This window comes from Lithobates pipiens, unplaced genomic scaffold, assembly GCF_037356315.1.
Source record: "Lithobates pipiens isolate NorthernLeopardFrog02 unplaced genomic scaffold, aLitPip1_a1.2 Scaffold_59, whole genome shotgun sequence".
Lineage (NCBI taxonomy): Eukaryota > Metazoa > Chordata > Amphibia > Anura > Ranidae > Lithobates > Lithobates pipiens.
This window is the reverse complement of record NW_027507880.1, coordinates 1,798,128-1,816,872: the sequence shown is the minus strand read 5'-3', so window position 1 is coordinate 1,816,872 and position 18,745 is coordinate 1,798,128. Positions and strand designations below refer to the sequence as shown.

The 18,745-nt window shown below is 41.3% G+C and overlaps 2 protein-coding genes across 3 annotated transcripts in view; one reads left to right on the top strand and one right to left on the bottom strand.

Moving 5' to 3' along the window:
- The window catches only part of LOC143958170 (mannose-binding protein C-like), a 586,186-nt gene that overhangs the window by 85,601 nt on the left and 481,840 nt on the right, over positions 1-18,745 (top strand). The window lies entirely within an intron of this gene.
- Positions 1-18,745, bottom strand: part of LOC143958169 (pulmonary surfactant-associated protein A-like) — a 29,421-nt gene that overhangs the window by 7,688 nt on the left and 2,988 nt on the right. For both annotated transcript variants that reach the window (XM_077467627.1, XM_077467628.1), the window contains exon 2: positions 7,736-7,910. In XM_077467627.1, coding sequence (XP_077323753.1) covers positions 7,736-7,892 — 157 coding nt within the window. In that variant the 5' untranslated portion in view covers positions 7,893-7,910. The remainder of the gene's footprint in view (positions 1-7,735; positions 7,911-18,745) is intronic.

Genomic DNA, 18,745 nt, shown 5'->3' with positions numbered 1-18,745 from the left:
ATACATGTCTCCTGCATGTACCTTTACCTGTCAAATGTCTCCTTTTCTGTCTGTTATGAGACCCGAAAAAACTGCAGATTCTGTGAGTGGGTCTGTTGTCTGGAGCTCGGTGGGTGGAGTCGTGATGTCAGTAGACTCCCCGCCCACCTCTACACTCCCCTTGTCATTATGTGTTTTCTCCTGTGTATTTCTTACACTGAACTTCTGCTATGATCTCTAACATCCACTGAAAAGACAGGAAAGTAACCACATGACTTCAGCATGCCCAATTATGCTGAGGTGGGGAACATCCAATCCTGGCAAAGCAGCAGAAGAAAGGAGTGGGAGGGAATTAAAAAATAATGCCTGTCTCTTAGGCTAGTGCACGAGATATGTAAATCACCTGTCACTCACTGCAAGGGGGAGGATTTGACAACGTTTTTTTTGTCAAGATTCATCTCACTGAACAATAAAAGAGGATTGCTCAGAGCTGGATTAACACTCTGTGGCAAGACTGGGCTCAAATGATAGGAAATCTTATACTCTACATTATGACATCAAAAAAATATATATATTTTTGGGTTTACATCCACTTTAAGTAACTATATAGTAATACTTATTAAATATATAAAGGTGCATACAAAACTAGTGTTAAAATTCCAAATAACTAATTGGTTGCACGTGGCGCTATTACCTGTGTACCTTTCAGTAAACGTGCCCTCACCTCCTCAGTGATCCTATCCTAATGATTTTTTCACGCATTTATAGAAAGACTTTCTGTAATCTGGATATTCTTAAATACTGTTTGGTGGATGGACTATATTCACATTTTTTTATATTTGTCACTGTATATGTAATCTAAATGTAAATTTGGGTATTCACTGAGTGATAAATATTTATATAATTTGTTATTGATCACACAATTTATGGTCTGAGATAGGATCACTGAGGAGGTGAGGGCACGTTTACTGAAAGGTACACAGGTAATAGCGCCACGTGCAACCAATTAGTTATTTGGAATTTTAACACTAGTTTTGTATGCACCTTTATATATTTGACAGTTTATGGTAAGTGGCCGCTAAGGTATAAAATATTGGGTCATCTGTAGCGCTGTGACGATACACTAGGTAAAGGGTTTGTGGGGTGTGTATCTTTAAAATAAACTAATACTTATTAATATGACTGAGATTACTCTAAATTTAACAGGATATAATCCACAATATATTATTCCTTTAGCTACATAGAGATGTGTCTATTTTTGTCTTTGCCCTTGTACACATGGTCGGAGATTCCGACGGAAAATGTCCGATCGGACCGTGTTGTTGGATAATCCGACAGTGTGTGGGCTCCATCGGACTGTTTCCGTTGGAATATCCGACCGAGAAAAGTTTTAGACCTGGGCTATAAAATTTTCCGACAACATGATCCGATCAGACTTTGTCCGATCGTTTGTAGAGAATTCCAATCGGACAAAGTGCTCAGATCAAATTCCTAGACCAAAGCTATTGGCTACTAGTCTGAACGTAGTCCCAACGTAATGAAATAACGTCATCACGTTTTGAACGATCGGTTTTTCCGACAACTTTGTCTGACCGTGTGTATGCAACACCGGTTTCGGACAAAATCCGTCGGATATTGGTTGTCGGAATGTCCGACCGTGTGTACAAGGGCTACTAATGACATTCTATACCAAGATATCATATATTTCATACTCATATTGGCTACACCAGAAACATCCAGCAATGTTCAGCTTTAGATGAGGATATTTTTCACTGAACATTTGATCAAGGTCATTCACGCATACTATTAATTATGACTAATCATAAAACCAAATATGTTTTGCAAGCTTGCTATGAATATACTATAACACCTATAAGTGCCAAATTATGAATTTGAAATAATATTCTAACACCAACTACAAGAAATGTCTTACCTCTACGCTTGCCAACAAGGGTTTCTCCACCAAGTACTAAGTTATGTTTTGCTTGGGGATCAAATACTTATACAGCAACTCAATTTATAACATTTGTATCATGTGTTTTTTGTTTATTTTTGGTTGATATTCTGTCTCTATCATTTAACATACACCTATGATAAAAGTTATAGATCCTTCATTACTTTGTAAGTGGGCAAAATTACAAAATCTGCAGGGAATTAAATCATTATTTTCCCCACTGTATACACACTGTGGACAGAGCATCTGTTAGGTTGGAGCTAGAATCTTGTGCCATGTGCTTAATCCAGACAGTGATAATCTTGGAAGACACAGAAGCAATGTCATATTGCATGACAGGGCCCTCCACAGAAAAGAGAACTTTGCACACAGGCTTATTCACCGTGAAGACCACGTGGGTCTTGTTAAAGAGGGAGTCCACCTGAAAAAAAAATTATTAAAAGCCAGCAGCTACATATACTGCAGCTGCTGACTTTTAATAAATGGACACTTACCTTTCCTGGAGTCCAGCGATGTCGGCAGCCGAGGCCGAGCAATAGCTGGGCTCTCGGCTGCTGCCGGTGCCATTGTCGGTGAGGGAATCAGGAAGTGAAGCATTGCGGCTTCACTTCTCGGTTCCCTACTGTGCATGCGCGAGTCGCGCAGTGCAATGAGAATGATCCGCGCTGTGTCTGGGACCTGTGTGTGTCCCAGCAGACAGCGCGGCGGGACAGGAAGAGGCATAGACTCCCGTGGGACTCTATGCCCAGAAGTGGGTGCAAATACCTGTATTATTTCCGTCAAATCAACTTTGCTGCATTTGGCTGAATCTGGGCTGACATTATACCTCTAAACACTGCAGAATTCATCTGGCTGTTTATGTCTTCTGTCATCAATAAATACCAATGATCCAGTGCCACCATGTTTTACAGATGAAGTTGTGTGCTTTGGATTATGAGCTGTTCCAAGCCTTCTCCAAACTTTTTTCTTCTCGTCATTCTGGTACTGATTGATCTTAGTTTCATCCATCCAAAGAATGCTTTTCCAGAACTGGTCTGGCTTTTTTTAGATGTTTTTTGGCAAAGTCTAATCTGGCTTTTTTATTCTTCAGGCTTATGAATGGTTTGCACCTTGTAGTGAACCCTCTGTATTTGCTCTTGTGAAGTCTTCCCTTGATTATAGACTTTGACAATGATACGCTCCTGGAGGGTGTCCTTCACTTGTCTGGATGTTTTGAATGGGGTTTTCTTTACCATAGAGAGGATCCTGCGATCATCCACCACTGTTGTCTTCCATGGACGTTCAGGTCTTTTTATGTTGCTGAGCTCACAAGTGCATTCTTCTTTCCTCAGAATTTACCAAACTGTTGATTTGGCCACTCCTAATGTTGCTGCTATCTATTCAATGGATGTTTCATTATTTAAGCCTTATGCCACGTACACACGTAGCCAACTATCCGGCGGACTTAGTCTGGCGGACTTCCCGCCGGACTGTCCGCCGGACTTTCCGAACGAGCTACTTGCCCACACACGGCACTTTTTCAGCGGACTAATATGGCGTACTAAGTCCGCCAGACTATCCGCCGTACTTTTGAAATGAACGGACTCGCCCACACACGTAGAGGAAAGTCCGCTCATTTTGAGCGTATCTCCAGGTAGCCGGGGCCAGCGAAGGAGGCGTCGCTGGCCCCGTCACCTGGCATGGACTTAAAGGGGAACCCCTACGGCAAAAAATCGGCTAGGTCCATATCAGACCCTTATCCGAGCACGCTACCCGGCCGGCCAGGAAAGGGGGTGGGGACGAGCGAGTGCCCCCCCTCATGAGCCATACCAGGCCATGTGCCCTCAACATGGGGGGTGCCTTGGGGAAGGGGGAGCCACGCGGCCTCCCCACCCCAAAGCACCTTGTCCTCATGTTGATGAGGACAAGGGCCTCCTCCCGACAACCCTAGCCATTGGTTGTCGGGGTCTGCGGGCGGGGGGCTTATCGGAATCCGGGAGCCCCCTTTAGTAAGGGGGCCCCCGAATACCGGCCCCCCACCCTATGTGAATGAGTATGGGGTACAATGTACCCCTACCCATTCACCTGTGAAAAAAGTAAAAATAAAACACAACACACAAGGGTTAAAATTGTTTATTGCACAGCTCCGGGGGTCTTCTGTCCGTCTTTGGGGGTCTTCTTGCTGGACTCCTCCGCTATCTTCTGCTAGCTCTTTTGCTAGCGGAGCAGCCCAGCTTTCTTCTTCGCCGCTGCCGCCCTCTTCTTCCAAATTTGGGGGTCTTGTCCCCCTCTTCGGTTCTTCTTGCCGGGCCACCACGCCTTCTTTTAGCTCTTTTCCCGGTCTTCTGTCACGGCTGTCGCGGCTGTCGCTGTCTTCTGTTCTTCTGTTCTTCTCTTCAGATGTTGCCTCGTCGCTGCCTCCACTCACAATGGCAGGGACGTGGCGCGCAGCGACTTATATAGGGACATCACCGGATGATGTCCTCGCCCATTATGATGTCACAGTCCCTGAAGAACGGGGAGAAGTAAGGGTAAACAAACCTCTGCCCATGCTTCCTAGTGAGTCTGTCACTGATCGTCTGTTCCCTGTCATTGGGAAAGACAATCAGTGACCTCACATGCCAAGCCACACCCTTACAGTAAAAAAAACCACACACACAAACTCACACTTAACCCCTACCCTGTCTCCTAGTGGTTAACCCCTTCACTGTCAGTGACATTTTTACAGTAATCAGTGCATTTATAATCGCACTGATTGCTGTATTAATGTCAATGGTCCCAAAATTGTCCGACGTGTCCGCCCTAATGTTGCAGTCACAATAAAAATCGCTGATCGCCACCATTACTAGTAAAAAAAAAAATTATTAATATAAATGCCATAAAGCTATCCCCTATTTTGTGGGTGCTATAACTTTTGCGCAAATCAATCAATAAATGCTTTTTGCAATTTTTTTTTACCAAAAATATATTTTTGGGGGATATTAATTATAGCAAAAAGTAAAAAATATTGCATTTTTTTCAAAATTGTCGCTCTATTTTTGTTTATAGCTCAAAAAATAAAAAACGCAGAGGTGATCAAATACCACCAAAAGAAAGCTCTATTTGTGGGAAAAAAAAGGATGCCAATTTTGTTTGGGAGCCACATCGCACGACTGCGCAATTGTCAGTTAAAGCATGCAGTGCCAAATCGCAACAAGGGGCCTGGTCCTTTGGCTGCAAATTGGTCTGGGGCTTAAGTGGTTAAGCAACAGACAGCATGGATTCATGAAAGACAGAATTTGTCAAACAACCCTGATTTCTTTTCATGAAGAAGTAAGTAAAAGATCGGACAGAGGCATGGCGGTGGACGTGGTATACTTGGATTTTACAAAAGATTTCGATACAGTTCCACACACACAGCTCATGTTTGAGGTGAAGTCTACAGGCTTGGAAAGATCAGTTTGTAAATGGATAGAAAACTGTCTAAATAACAGAATTCAGAGAGTAGTGGTTAATTATTCTTACTCTGAATGGTCTAAGGTTATCAGTGGTGTACCCCAAGGTTCAGTGCTGGGACCCTTACTTTTTAATATTTTTATAAATGATATTGGGTCTGGGATCAAAAGTAACATTTCTGCCTTTGCAGATAACACCAAACTATGCAGTGGAATAACGTCCTCACAGAATGTCTCCAATTTACAAACTGACCTCAATGCTCTGTCTAATTGGGTGACTATGTAGCAGATGAGGTTCAATGTTGATAAATGTAAAGTTATGCACTTGGAGGCTAAGAATATGCATGCATCATACATACTAATGGGAGTACAACTAGGATCCATGGTGGAGAAGGATCTGGGGTTTTTGGCAGATCATAAGCTCAGCAATAGCATGCAATGTCAAGCTGTGGTTTCCAAAGCGAGCAAAGTCGTTTCTTGTATTAAGAGGGGTATGGACTCCAGATATAATTTTGCCCCTGTTGAAATCATTACTAAGACCGCATCTGGAATATGCAGTTCAGTTTTGGGCACCAGTTCTCAAAAAGGATATTGGGGAACTGGAGAAAGTGCAGAGAAGGGCAACCAAACTGATAAGAGGCATGGAGGAACTCAGCTATGAGGAAAGATTAGAGGAACTGAAGTTATTCACTCTTGAGAAGAGGAGAACATGGGGGGGATATAATCAACATGTTCAAACATGTTCACTGTACTAGAGGGTGCTACAATACCCTGACAGCTTATCAGTTTAGAAACCATAAATGAGGGACCTTGTGCTCCTTATGTATTCTCCTCAAAAACATAAAAGTGGTCGGGCAATGCAATAGCTGCCCAGATTACTTTTAAACAAAAGCCCAAAGCCTACTGAACAAAACTGAAACAGTTCAACCACTTCAGACTTTGGATGTACTAGACATGTCTGAAGATCCAATAAGGTTAAATTATGTTTTTTTTCAAAGAGCTACAAACAGCAATACGTTTTTAACTGAGAAGATACTCTAGATCACTCTGGATTGTACAGCCTGAGGAAGACTACATTAGTCATACAGGGTCAATTTCAGTGCTGGCTGGGATGATCAAAAGCTCTGAGGACAATAAGCTTAAAATACCAAAACATGTAGTCAAATCTTCTTCTTACTGCACAGCTTGCAAAGGGGGATCTGTGACCAGTAACAAAAATTTGGAAGGCTCTTCCTGTACTTTTGACATCGACCCTTGATTAGAAATGTCGGGGGGTGGGGGTCTTGGTACAGGGCAACAGGCCACAGCAACGTCTGCAATCAATAATGATTCAGTACTGAATCTGTGTTGTCTATGTTTAAATTACTGTAAGCCCTTGTACACACGGTCGGACATTCCGACGGAAAATGTCTGATCGGACCGCGTTGTCGGATAATCCGACTGTGTGTGGCCTCCATCGGACTGTTTCCGTCGGAATATCTGACGGACCAATTTTTCCAGCTTGGCTATAAAACTTTCCTACAACATGATCTGATCGCACCTTGTCCAATCATGTGTAGACAATTCCGATCGGACAAAGTACCATGCATGCTCAGATCAAATTCCTACACCAAAGCTATTGGCTACTAGCCGGAACGTAGTCCTGTCATAACTAAATAACGTCACCACGTTCTGAACGATCGGATTTTCCGATAACTTTGTCCGACCGTGTGTATGCAACAGTTTCTGACAAAATCCGTCGGACAAAATCCGACAGATTTGGTTGTCAGAATGTCCGACCGTGTGTACAAGGGCTAAAACAACCTTAACAGTGGCACTTCCACCACCAGGCCTCAAAGCAACTGTGAGGGCTGCTATGGCTAGTGTTAAGTGTGAGTCTGCTTAATAACGTGTTGGTGTAATACTTCCAGAAAATGTGAAGGGAGTTCCCAGTTCTCCAGAATCATGGCTCCCAGCTGTCCCTTATTTGGACGGACTGTCCCTGATTTGGAACAATGTCCCTTTTTCCCTCTTTTCTCCTCATTGTCCCTCATTTTGGTCTGATCTATATAGTTGTATATAAAATGCACTATTTATCTTTAAAAAAGTGTTTCCCAGTGCTAAACCTTCCATCCAATTTCTAAATTGCTGCATTTGTAAATTGTAAAAGCCAATATAAAGGAATGGCACTGTTAAAATAAAAGTTCCTGTGGATTTAACTAATCTTTTCTTTTTTTTTGTTAAATCTCCTTTAAGGGGGTGTGGCAGGGGCATATCCTATACCACAACATACTTTTGCTAGTAGGTGTCCCTCATTCCCATTTTTAAATGTTGGGAGGTATGCAGAATCCACCTGGTGAAGTATTAGGCTACAGATCATTATTGGTATTAAATTTGTGTTCATTTTTACCTGGTTCACCCTTTGACCCATTCATGTCTGGTAGACCGGGAGCTCCACATGTGATTATTGCGTAGGCAGTCTCATCTGGGTTTTGGCATATCTGTGTTCCTGGAGTCACTAATGCCACATGGAGCAAAATTAGACAAAGAACCTTCATAACTGACATATTCCAATTACAGCTGGTCTGTATGAGAGAAAGAAACACCTGTGGTTACTATTACAGAAAATAAGTTCATGTTCTGCTCTAGGATGTCTACTCTAGGTCCTTTAGGGCTATTCTAGGAGAACTAGAGCCATTCCAGGACATCTAGGGCTACTCTAGGACATCTAAAACTACTTTATGACATCCAGGAACAATCCAGGATATCTAGGGCTACTCTAAGACATCTAGGGTCACTCAAGGACATCTAGGGCCATTCCAGGATATCTAGGGCTACTATAGAACATCTAGGGCCCTCCAGGACATCTTGAATCACTCCAGGACATCTGTTTCTAGGGCCTCTCCAAAACATGTATGGCCACTCAAGGAAATCTAGGGATATTCTAGGACAACTAAAGCTATTCTAGGACATCTAGGACCAATCCAGGTCATCTAGGAGTACTCTAGGACACCTAGGGCAGGCAATGGCCTGTTGCTTATAGTCACATTCTGTTTGTTCTCCTGTCATACTGTTTCGCTCACCCAAACAAGGGGAAATATCTGGTACTTTTGTTGTTGTAGAGCATGGGACCCACTACCCTCCCTTTTTTTTGCGGTGCAGCGTCAGATTTTTTTATAGTTGCATTGGTCCAACTAGGATCAATGTAAGTATGCATGTTGTCCATTAGGTTCAAATACCTTTCTGTTGTTTGAAAATAATATAATTGGAGAGTGCCTTTTCAGAACATGAGTAAGGGAGAAGTGGGGGAGCAGAGCATACAGAGTGAAGTTGAGATCACACGTGATTGAGAGACTGTACTGAATATAAACATGGGGGTCTAGGTAAAAAAACATTTACGATGTTGATTTCTTAAGCATTCGTACAGGTGTAAAAAAAAAAGTTTGCCGTATTGCTTATTCATTATGTCCTATGATTGTCAGTTCCATCTAGTGGCCATAATGCAGCATTTTTCCTAAAATACCTCAATCAAAAAGATATTGCATTATGGCCACTAGGTGGAGCCGATGATCTTAGGTGATATTAATTTTACAAATAATGCAGCTCTCATTTGTTGTGTCATAGTGCTTAAGACACAGCAATATCGTATATCTAGACCCCTAGGAAGCACTGTTTTATTTAATGATAATTTATTTTGTGAAACAATCTACTTTACATTAAACAGGAAAAATCACTGCAAATTATTTATATTATTCACTTTTCATGATTTATTACATTGCTTTATTAGGTAATTGTGTAAGTTAGTGTTTAGAGCACTGCAGATTTTGATTTGTATTTATATACTAAAATTAAAGTTTTTGTGTCCGAAGTTCAGCATTAATGATATCAGTTCAGATCATGGAACTGCTGTGGGTCCAGGATCAGAGGGGAACCAGAGCTATCTGGCTAAGCAGTCATTTATATAGGTAACATTAAGCAAATACATTCGGATTGCATCAACAAGTATCTAAACCCAAAATAAAAAATGTAACATATTGCAGCTCACTAGTCGTTTTTCTGTATGAGGTGACTGCATTCGGGCTTATTTCTTTATATTTACCTGGTGATCCTGCCAGTAACACACTTCCTGTCCTATGGAGAGGATGCTTATTCACTGTTCTGTAAGTGATGCCAGCTTTGTCACCCTGGGGCAGGACTACAGAACACCCCCCTCTATTAATCTCTATACCATGGGGGGAAGCACCCTCTAGTCCACAGAGGTGGCTGGGTACAAAGTGACTGATAAGAATTCAGCAAAAACCAATAGCCCAGGAAGTTATCGACTGACAAAATATCTGGCAGGATTGACAGGACTTTTTTTGCACTTATTAAACAGATATAACAAAACTCTTCTGCTGATATATTTAATCTGATCTTCTACCTCAGTGTCAAAGTCCACTTGTTCAAGTTCAGCCCCTGTTGATGACCGCTTGTGTCGAAACGCATCTGTCAGCATTACTTGCACCCCACATTGCTTTTTTCAATTGATTTCGCTTTTTGTGATCACTTTTTATATCTGTTAAATATGTACAATTTTAATAAAACCAACTGGTTTGTTTTGACCTACACTATCCGGAGCCCCCCCTTTCTTTTTCTTTGTTTCGGTTTACATGCCATCCGTTTGAGTTCTTATCCGAAACTAAAGCTTGGATACATCTGGTCCTGGAAATATTATCGCCCTGGATTGTGGAAAACATCGGCCGACGACCACTGGGATCATTTACCTTTACCTGAGACTGAGGCGTCTATGGGAGGACTGTATGCTGGGACCCATTCCATCAGAAGTTGGAGCATAATCCCTTTGGGACTACACGCATTTTAGACCCACTGCCGTAGGTAGTAGCTCAGCCTCACAGATCAGGGTATACAGCTCAGCCTCATAGATCAGGGTATATAGCCCCTCCATCAGTACAGACCTCCCCAGGAAAAAACACACCATCAGCACCTGCCTCCCCCAGGACAAACCCCCCAACATCAGCACAGACCCCCCCCAGGACAAATCACCCCTCCACCATCATATAAATATCATTCAAATAGTACCTGAAAGTGTAATTATCGTCAGATTTGTTTACTGAAGTTTTATAAGTCAGGAAACAAGTTCAAAAGTGATACAGGAATATATAATATTAAGGTACAATATAATTATATTATTTGACTAAGGATAAATTAATATTGCTCTATAGTCATAAGGGTAATAACTTAGAGAGACTATTTCCTATAATGTTAATAGAGGATACATTTCTAAACATAAATTATGATGGGAAAATGGAGTTTCCAAATAATTATAGTTGAAAAATTATCTAAAAATTATTAATACAGGAAGCATTAAGGGAACATTGCTCTAATTTTTCAAGCAGGAAACATTTTCTATGGTTTATAACATTATAAGAACAAGAAATACAATTCAAAGGGACACTATATGAACCTGATGAAGAGAAAGAGGTATGAGAGAAGAAAAGTAAAGTAAAGTAACAGAGGGGTTAGAAAAGAAAGAAAGGAGGAGAAAGGAAGATAAGTGAAAGGAAAGGGATCTCCAAGGTAATGTGTGTTTTTCAATCAAGTTTTAAATATGGGGAAAAAATAAAAATCTTTGGACAATGGGGCAGGTCCACCATATTTGGAAATGTGATCCAGTTCAGTGCAGCCTTCGAAAATTGGGAGCAAATTTCGCAATTCTGATAGGTACCAACGTGTAAGTACTTTGTAGTTAGTTTCTAAAGCAGCTATGATCTAAGAGGAAGATTTTGTAGTTGTCCAAATCATGTCACATTTTGTAGTATCTAATGTAAATCCAAGATCAGATTCCCACTTAGCTACATACGTGGGCGCACTAGAATCCAGTTTATAAATGAGTTGGGCGTAGAGATTCAAAATAAGTCCTTTTGCATGAGGGTCATGTTTACATACGTTTTCAAAGTGAGATCATTTATCAAGTATAGTCCTTCCATGAATATTGGGCATGAAAAAATGTTTACTCTGGAGATATCTGAGATATCTGAAAATTTCTGAGTTTGGAAGTTCATGACTATTACATAAGTCAGGGAACATTTTAAAGGAATCAATAGAAATAAGATCATGTAGTTGGGTCAATTTAGAAGTGGTCCATGCTTTAAAAGTTTTAGGAAATTTCCAGGTGAGATAAAAAATAAGATTTTTAAGAACCGGTAAGAGTGGATTATTTGAGCATTGTAGGCCACATAACAATTTAGTTTTGTCCCAAATTACGAGGGATTGTTTGGCAATCGGATTTGTACGTTTTTTTCCGGTTAGAGGGTTGTAACCATAAAAGATTAGACATCGATAATGGGTCACAATCTATAGATTCCAAAGCTACCCAGAGTGGTATTTCATTGATTGCATGGTATTTAGGCAATTGTGCCAAATGAGCTGCATGGTAGTATATAGATATATTAGGAAATCCAAGACCACCTTGAAGCTTTGGAAGATATAGCATATGTTTAGGCAAGCAAGGTTTTGAAGAGCCCCAAACAAAGGTTGTTAATTTACACTGTATTATTTTTAAGAACTATGCTGGGACCAAGATGGGTAAAACCCTAAAAAGATACAAGATTTTAGGTAGTATAGTCATCTTAGGAGCATTAATTAGCTATCCAGGATGTGGGGAGAGAAGGTCACAGAGTCAATAAGTTGGTAATTTGACGTATGATAGGTGGAAAATTAGCCCTAAATAGTTCAGAGATTAGGCGTGAGATTAATTCCTAAGTATGGAAGACAGGTGGCAGACCATGTGAAAGGGAGAGATGCTTGCACTTGTTGTAAAGCTGAAGGGGATAGAGAGATATTTAGTGCCATAGATTTTTAAGGATTAATGACTAAACCAGAAATATGAGTGAAACTATCAAGATTTTGGATAAGATTAGGAGCTGAAATATGCGGAGAGGTCATAAAAATGAAGACGTCATCTGCAAAGAGACAGGTTTTGTGATGGTGTCCAGCTAGCTCAATACCTCTAATTGAGGGATTAGAATGAATAGATTGGGCAAGGGGTTCAATAAGTAAGGCAAATATAAGTGGGGATAATGGGCAACTTTGTCTCGTACCTCTGCAGATATTAATTGTGTTTGATTTGTATCCTGCATATTTTACATATGCTTTAGGTTTATCATATAAAGAGGAGATCCAATTAAGGAAATGGGGGCCAAATCCATAGCATTGTAGGACATAGCGTAGGTAGGGCCATGAAACGGTATCAAATGCTTTTTTGATATCTAGGGACGAAAAGCAAAGTGGGATTTTCCTTGTTTCGGCAATATGCATCAATAGTGACGTCCTATGTATATTATCTCCCGCTTGACGCTTTGAAATTAAACCTACTTGGTCTTTGTGTATTAAAGAACCAACTATATCATTTAGATGGGTAGCTAAAACTTTCGCTAGGAGTTTGATATCTAAATTAAGCAATGAAATGGGTCTATAATTGGAGCAAGATGTTTCATCAGAGTTTGGGAATCATTGAGATAATTGCAGTCAAAGTTTCAGTTCTAAAGGAATGTCCGTTTAATGCGGAATTAAGGGCCTCAGTCAGTACTGGAGCTAGGATAGGAGCAATTTTTTTGTAATATAAGGTGGAAAAACCACCTGGGCCTGGATGTTTATTCAACTTGAGAGATTTAATGACCGTCAAGACTTCACTAGAGGAAATAGGGTTTTCAAGGCATTTGCAATGGGCCGAAGAAATGGTGGAAGAGTAATTTGTGAAAAGAAGGAGTCTGCAGATGTCTGATCTAAAGGACATGCCAAATGTTTTTGAAACTAAGTGTAATTCTATTCTCTGACTTGCGCATGTAGAAATCTGAATCAGGTGTAGTGCAGTAGCTCCAATGTGCCTCTATATATACTGATAAGATGCTGGCCTACGTGCATAATCTAAATGAACAACATACTAGAAATATGGAAATCAATATTTCTAAGGAAATTTAATAAATTTGCCAGGATGACATTTCCTGTAAAGTAACTGTGTAATAAAGATCACACCCTTCTGAAAAATCTTTGAGTACAATGAAAGTGAACATTTTTCTGCTCCTTATATTAATTGTATGACATTTATACAGTAAGTCTAGTAAATCAGCAAATCCGAAACTGGGAGGACACAGGACACATTATATTTATTATATTATACATTGCTGGGGGAGCACATTGCAGGGGCTTCTATCCTTAAGGCTCCTATCTCTAATGCCACGTACACACGACCGGACTTTGACGGACTAGGTCCGTCAGTCTTTCTGACAGACTTTGCAGCGGAGGTCCGATAGACTTTCAAGTGAACGGACTTGCACACACACATGATCACTCCAAAAGTCCACCCATTTTGAATGCGGTGACATACAACACGTACGACAGGACTAGAAAAAGGAAATCAAAGACCCAGTACGTGACCCTTTGGGCTCCTTCTGCTAATCTCGTGTTTATCTCGGGTTAGTTGAAGTTTGGTTAGAGACGATTCACACTTTTCAGACTTCAGCTTATTTTGATAGTTTTTCTGTGGTTCAGTTTGTGCTTGTTGGTTTGTATCTGGTTTTCAGTGCGTGTTGGTCAGTTCGTGCCTGTATATCAGGGCGTTCTGGTCCGCTCATTCCTGGTCTTCAGGTCGCTCTTCACAGGCCTTGCTGTTCTTCAGTGCGTTCGTGTAAGTTTTTTCTGACTAACCGACCGATTTGAAGACTTGGTGCATGGACATACTTGTTCTCGAGTTCTTGCTGTGTGGGGGCTTGGTGTTGGGGTTAATACTTTGACCCGAGCCCAGTCCATGAACAGGGCGAGGAGGAGTTCATGGACAAAGACTTGGTTACTCCAGCGTGACTAATTCTCGCACATGCCTTTTCTTCGTGAGATCCGTGAGAATAATCCTGAGGATTTTAGGAATTATCTCAGGGTGACGGACCCCGTTTTTCACCATCTGCTGGCTTTGCTGACCCCTTATATCAGCAGGCAGGATACCTGCATGCTGCAAGCCATCACTAGCAGAGGATAGTTGCCACGTTGCTGTACTTGGGAACTTGGAGAAACCTTAAGGACCTCAAGTTCATGTCAGGCATCTCCCCCTGGGCTCTGGGGATCATTATCTTAGAGAGACTTATTGTGCCATTATTCAGGTCCTGCAGAAGGACTATATTAAGGTAAGTTTTATTAAGTTGTATTCATTTCATCATAACCTAATTACCATGATACAATTGCCAAAAATGTTAGTGAACAGCTAGAAAAATGCTGGGGTCATAATGATAGCCTTTTCTATTTCTTAAAATTCAATTTCCAAGTCATGAGCTGAAAATTGTGTGCCATTGATGAAGCAAAAAATACAACTAGGTCCCTTTTTTTATACACACGACAAGCTCAGCCCTGAGGAGGCCGTGATCAGTGGCAGGCAGGAGGAGGCTGTGCCCAGTGGCAGCCAGGAGGTGGCTGGGCCCAGTAGGAGCGTTACAGGCATCACTTGCCCTCATTTGGGAAGCCAGCCAATTCCTGTGTAACCCTCCCCCCCCCCAATGTTGAAGTGGCCTATGGTATCTATTTGGTCACCAGGTTGGTGGAATTGGAGAAGGGCCAACGCCTCCTCTGTGAGGGAATTTTCTCTGAGACCCTTCAGAAGGGATTGGGGGGCCAGCTCACTTAAACCAGCCATATCTATGATCAAGCCCCTACTCTTCCTCCTCCTCCTCCTGCCACAAGTCCACCACCAGAGGCACAGCCTCTAAAGGAAGGCTGCAGAGAAGCATGAAGGGAAGGCTGCAGGGCAGTGTGTAGCGAAAGCTGCATGGAAGAGTCAAAAGTGATTGCCTGGCTTCAGTCTGGTCTGACAGAAGATGCAGGCTGTTGTAGTACTACAGCCTGGGTACATAGATGTCATCTGCTGCTGTTCCTGATCACTGGGAGTCCTGGACTAGATTGTGCTTCCTATTATATGGACTCCGCAAGATTTTGTTTTCCACTGACTTGATGTGTGCCCTGGGGGACAAAATGCTCCACAAATTCCAAAAGTGTCTCCAGTTTTGCCTTCCTCTTTATTTTGTTAACCAGAATAAATGGATATTTTATTTTCAATAAATACCCTATGTATTTTTACTCAAAAAGGACAGTTTGTTTGTGAGTAGGCAGGTACATGTCAAAAAGACTATGGGTTTTTTTTTACGAAAGGCAAATTCATTTAGCACTACAAGTGCCAACTACAAGTGCAAAGTGCACTTGAAATTGCACTGCAGGTGCACTTGATAGATCTGAAATGAGGGGAAGCTCTGCTGATTTTATCATCCAATCATGTGCAAGCTAAAATGCTGTTTTTTTTAGTTTCCTTGCATGTCCCCCTCGGATCCACAGCGACTGCACTTCCAAGTGCTCTTTCAGTGCAATTCCAAGTGCATTTTGCACTTGTATTGCAAAATGAATTTGCCTTTCATAAATAACCCCCTATGTCAAATCTACAAGGGACACCAACCTCATTAAGGTTTCCGAAAAAATACAACATAATAATGTTATTGTGGTAACTTTAAAATTTTGAAAACTTAAAATTGTAAAATAATAATCGTAAAATAAATATTGATGAAATATAAAATTATAAAAGATGAGTCTAAAAAATGATTGAAAACATTATTTATGGAGATCGGGCTTTTAAAAACTAGAATATTAGTTATGGGATGAGGATAAATAATGAAGAAAGAAGTTTGTGAGAAGTCTGTGTGAATATGAGCAGCAAAACAACTTCATTCTTCTAGCATTCTAAAGCATTCTAAAGAAGAAAAGAATGTGATGTATTAAAATATCACAGAATTAGCAGGGTGAGGAATGTGCTAGCTTCAATATGAACGCTAATTTTACCACACTGAGTGCGTCCGTCTTGTACTTGCTTCAGAGCATGTGTCGTTTTTGGTCCGTCAGACTAGCACACAGATAAACGGTTTTCACGCTGGAAATTTGAGTCCGTCGGACAGATTTAAAACATGTTTTATTTCTAGGAACGTCAGACTTTTGGGGAAAAAAAGTCTGCTGGATCCCATACACGATCATAATATCTGACGGATTCATTTCGTCGGACCTAGTCGTGTCGGCATAAGTGATTCTTTCTAAAGTGAAGTGATCTGAAGTGATATGCACTTCAATCTCTGCTTCAAGTTCTGCCTCATCTGAACATTCCTTCTCTGTCTCTTTACAGATATGTGTCAGCTCAACCACATCTTCCACCTTTAAATGAAATTGGGATCTGCTTGCTGTTTCTGTGTATGTGTCTGTAGCACTAACCCCCGAAGGAGCTGCTGGTTTTATTCGGGCTTACCGTTACCTCTTCTGCTCGCCTCTTCATCTTAGGGGGTCCCGTGGAAAGTAGCCCAAATGAAGATATATCAGACTTGTGGTTCTTTTTGAAGATTTATTTAGGGGTAATACCAAAGAAAGACACAAGACACAGTCCTTCAATAGAGGGTTAGAGGATAAGGGGAGTTCAGGCACCTAGTAATTGTGGGTTAGAGGTATCATTCAGATCCAGAGGGCAAACAGCTCCACAGACTGGATCCAGCAGTCACCGGATAGGCCTACCTCACTTGACCTAGCAGCCATGGACATGCCAAACAAAGTCTCTGCCACAGAATTGTTAATTAAACTTAGTGGTTCCTGAAAGTAGATGCGCAACAAAGTCTCTGCCACAGACTTGTTAACTGAACTTAGAGATTCTTGAGAGTTTTTAGAAAGATCTACCATACAGTACCAGATTCTTTCAGCCGACCCGGCGATACTGTAAGGATAAGATCTGAGTTTCCAGGCTCCTCCAGAGACACCAGCCTTGCGCTCGGTCCTCCACTGGAGAAGTCCTCCCCTGGATCCTTCAGGTTTCCTTGGCTTCTCCCTGTGGGCGAGACAGCACAGGACAACCCCTGGATCAGCAGGCCCCAAGACATTCCTGGGTTTACACTATCAGTTGCGAAGCCTCGGGCCAGCAGGCCCTGAGGCACAAGACCATGCGACACAGACCCCAGGCCAGGAGGACCCTGGGGTTGGGATCATGAACCTCGGGAAACGAACCCAAAAAATGGCATCAGTACCTTAAATACCCTCTGCCAGAATGCACAGCAGGGCAACTACCCCCACTGAACCATTTCTGAGCAAGAGGCGATATTCAATGCATCCAGTCTGCTGCTGTTCCACACCCACTGACGGTGACAGCGACACCTATGGTCAGGTGGGAATCGGTGCAACCCAACTGGACTGTTGCAGAAACCAGAACTTTTAGAGAAATTATTCTGAGCCAAACTACAGCTTCAGATGATTAAATTAAAACAACAATATTGTGTGCTCATCAGGAGCAGGGAGCAACATGTCTTTAGTATGTCGCCTTCTCTATCTGTTGCCCTGTGTGCATAACCTTGACATTGTTTTTTGTTGCTCTGGACTAGCTTACCTAAGTTTTATGTGTTGATCTTATCTTGGCCTCTGGTCTCTTGCAATTCTGACTTTCAAAGTGGATCTTTCACTTCTATTGTTAGTCATTCTTATATTAACCCATGGTTAATTAACAAACTTCCACCCCACCCTCATAACAGTATAAATTTGAGCATCCCTAAGGGGTCAGCACATTGCTGGGGGAGCACATTGCAGGGGCTTCTATCTCTAGGTGATTCTTTCTACAAGTGATATGCACTTCAATCTTTGCTTTAAGTTTTGCCTCACCTGAACATTCCTTCTCAGTCTCTTTACAGGTATGTGTCAGCTCTACCACATCTTCCACCTTTAAATGAAATTGGGATCTGCTTGCTGTTTCTGTGTATGTGTCTTTGGTATGTGAGATAAATTAGTGAAAAAATCGCGCTACCAACTATCAATCAAAAGAAAACAAGAAAAACAAACGAAAAAATGTGTCTTAGTGCACACATTAATACTGCTGCAGTCCTGCTGTATACCCAAAAATATACCTACTCACATGAATTACAAAAAAGAACCGCGCTGTCCTAAGTATAAACTTAGGTCGTGTATAATCCCAATAACGAATAAATCGAAAATTTAATTACCTCAATTCGTGAAATTGTATCAGTAACTAATATCTCAAAACTTAGATCTAGTGATAAAAAAATATGTGTAGGATACCGTCTGTAACTAGAACCTAATAGGTGTAAATGAATACCCCATAAGTATTAGCTCACAGATAATAATAAACAAAATAATACATATAAAGGAACAATTTAAGTGTTGTTGACAAATTACTAATAGTCATATAAATTGTCCCATTAGTTGAATCAGTCCATGAAAAGAACACCACCACGTGTCGGAAATATGATTATAACTTATTCGGAATTTCCAGTAGTTCGACAACTGTGAGCGTGCACCACCACCATAGATAAAGATGGCTCCTTACCAGATGTTCTAAGATTATATGCTCTAA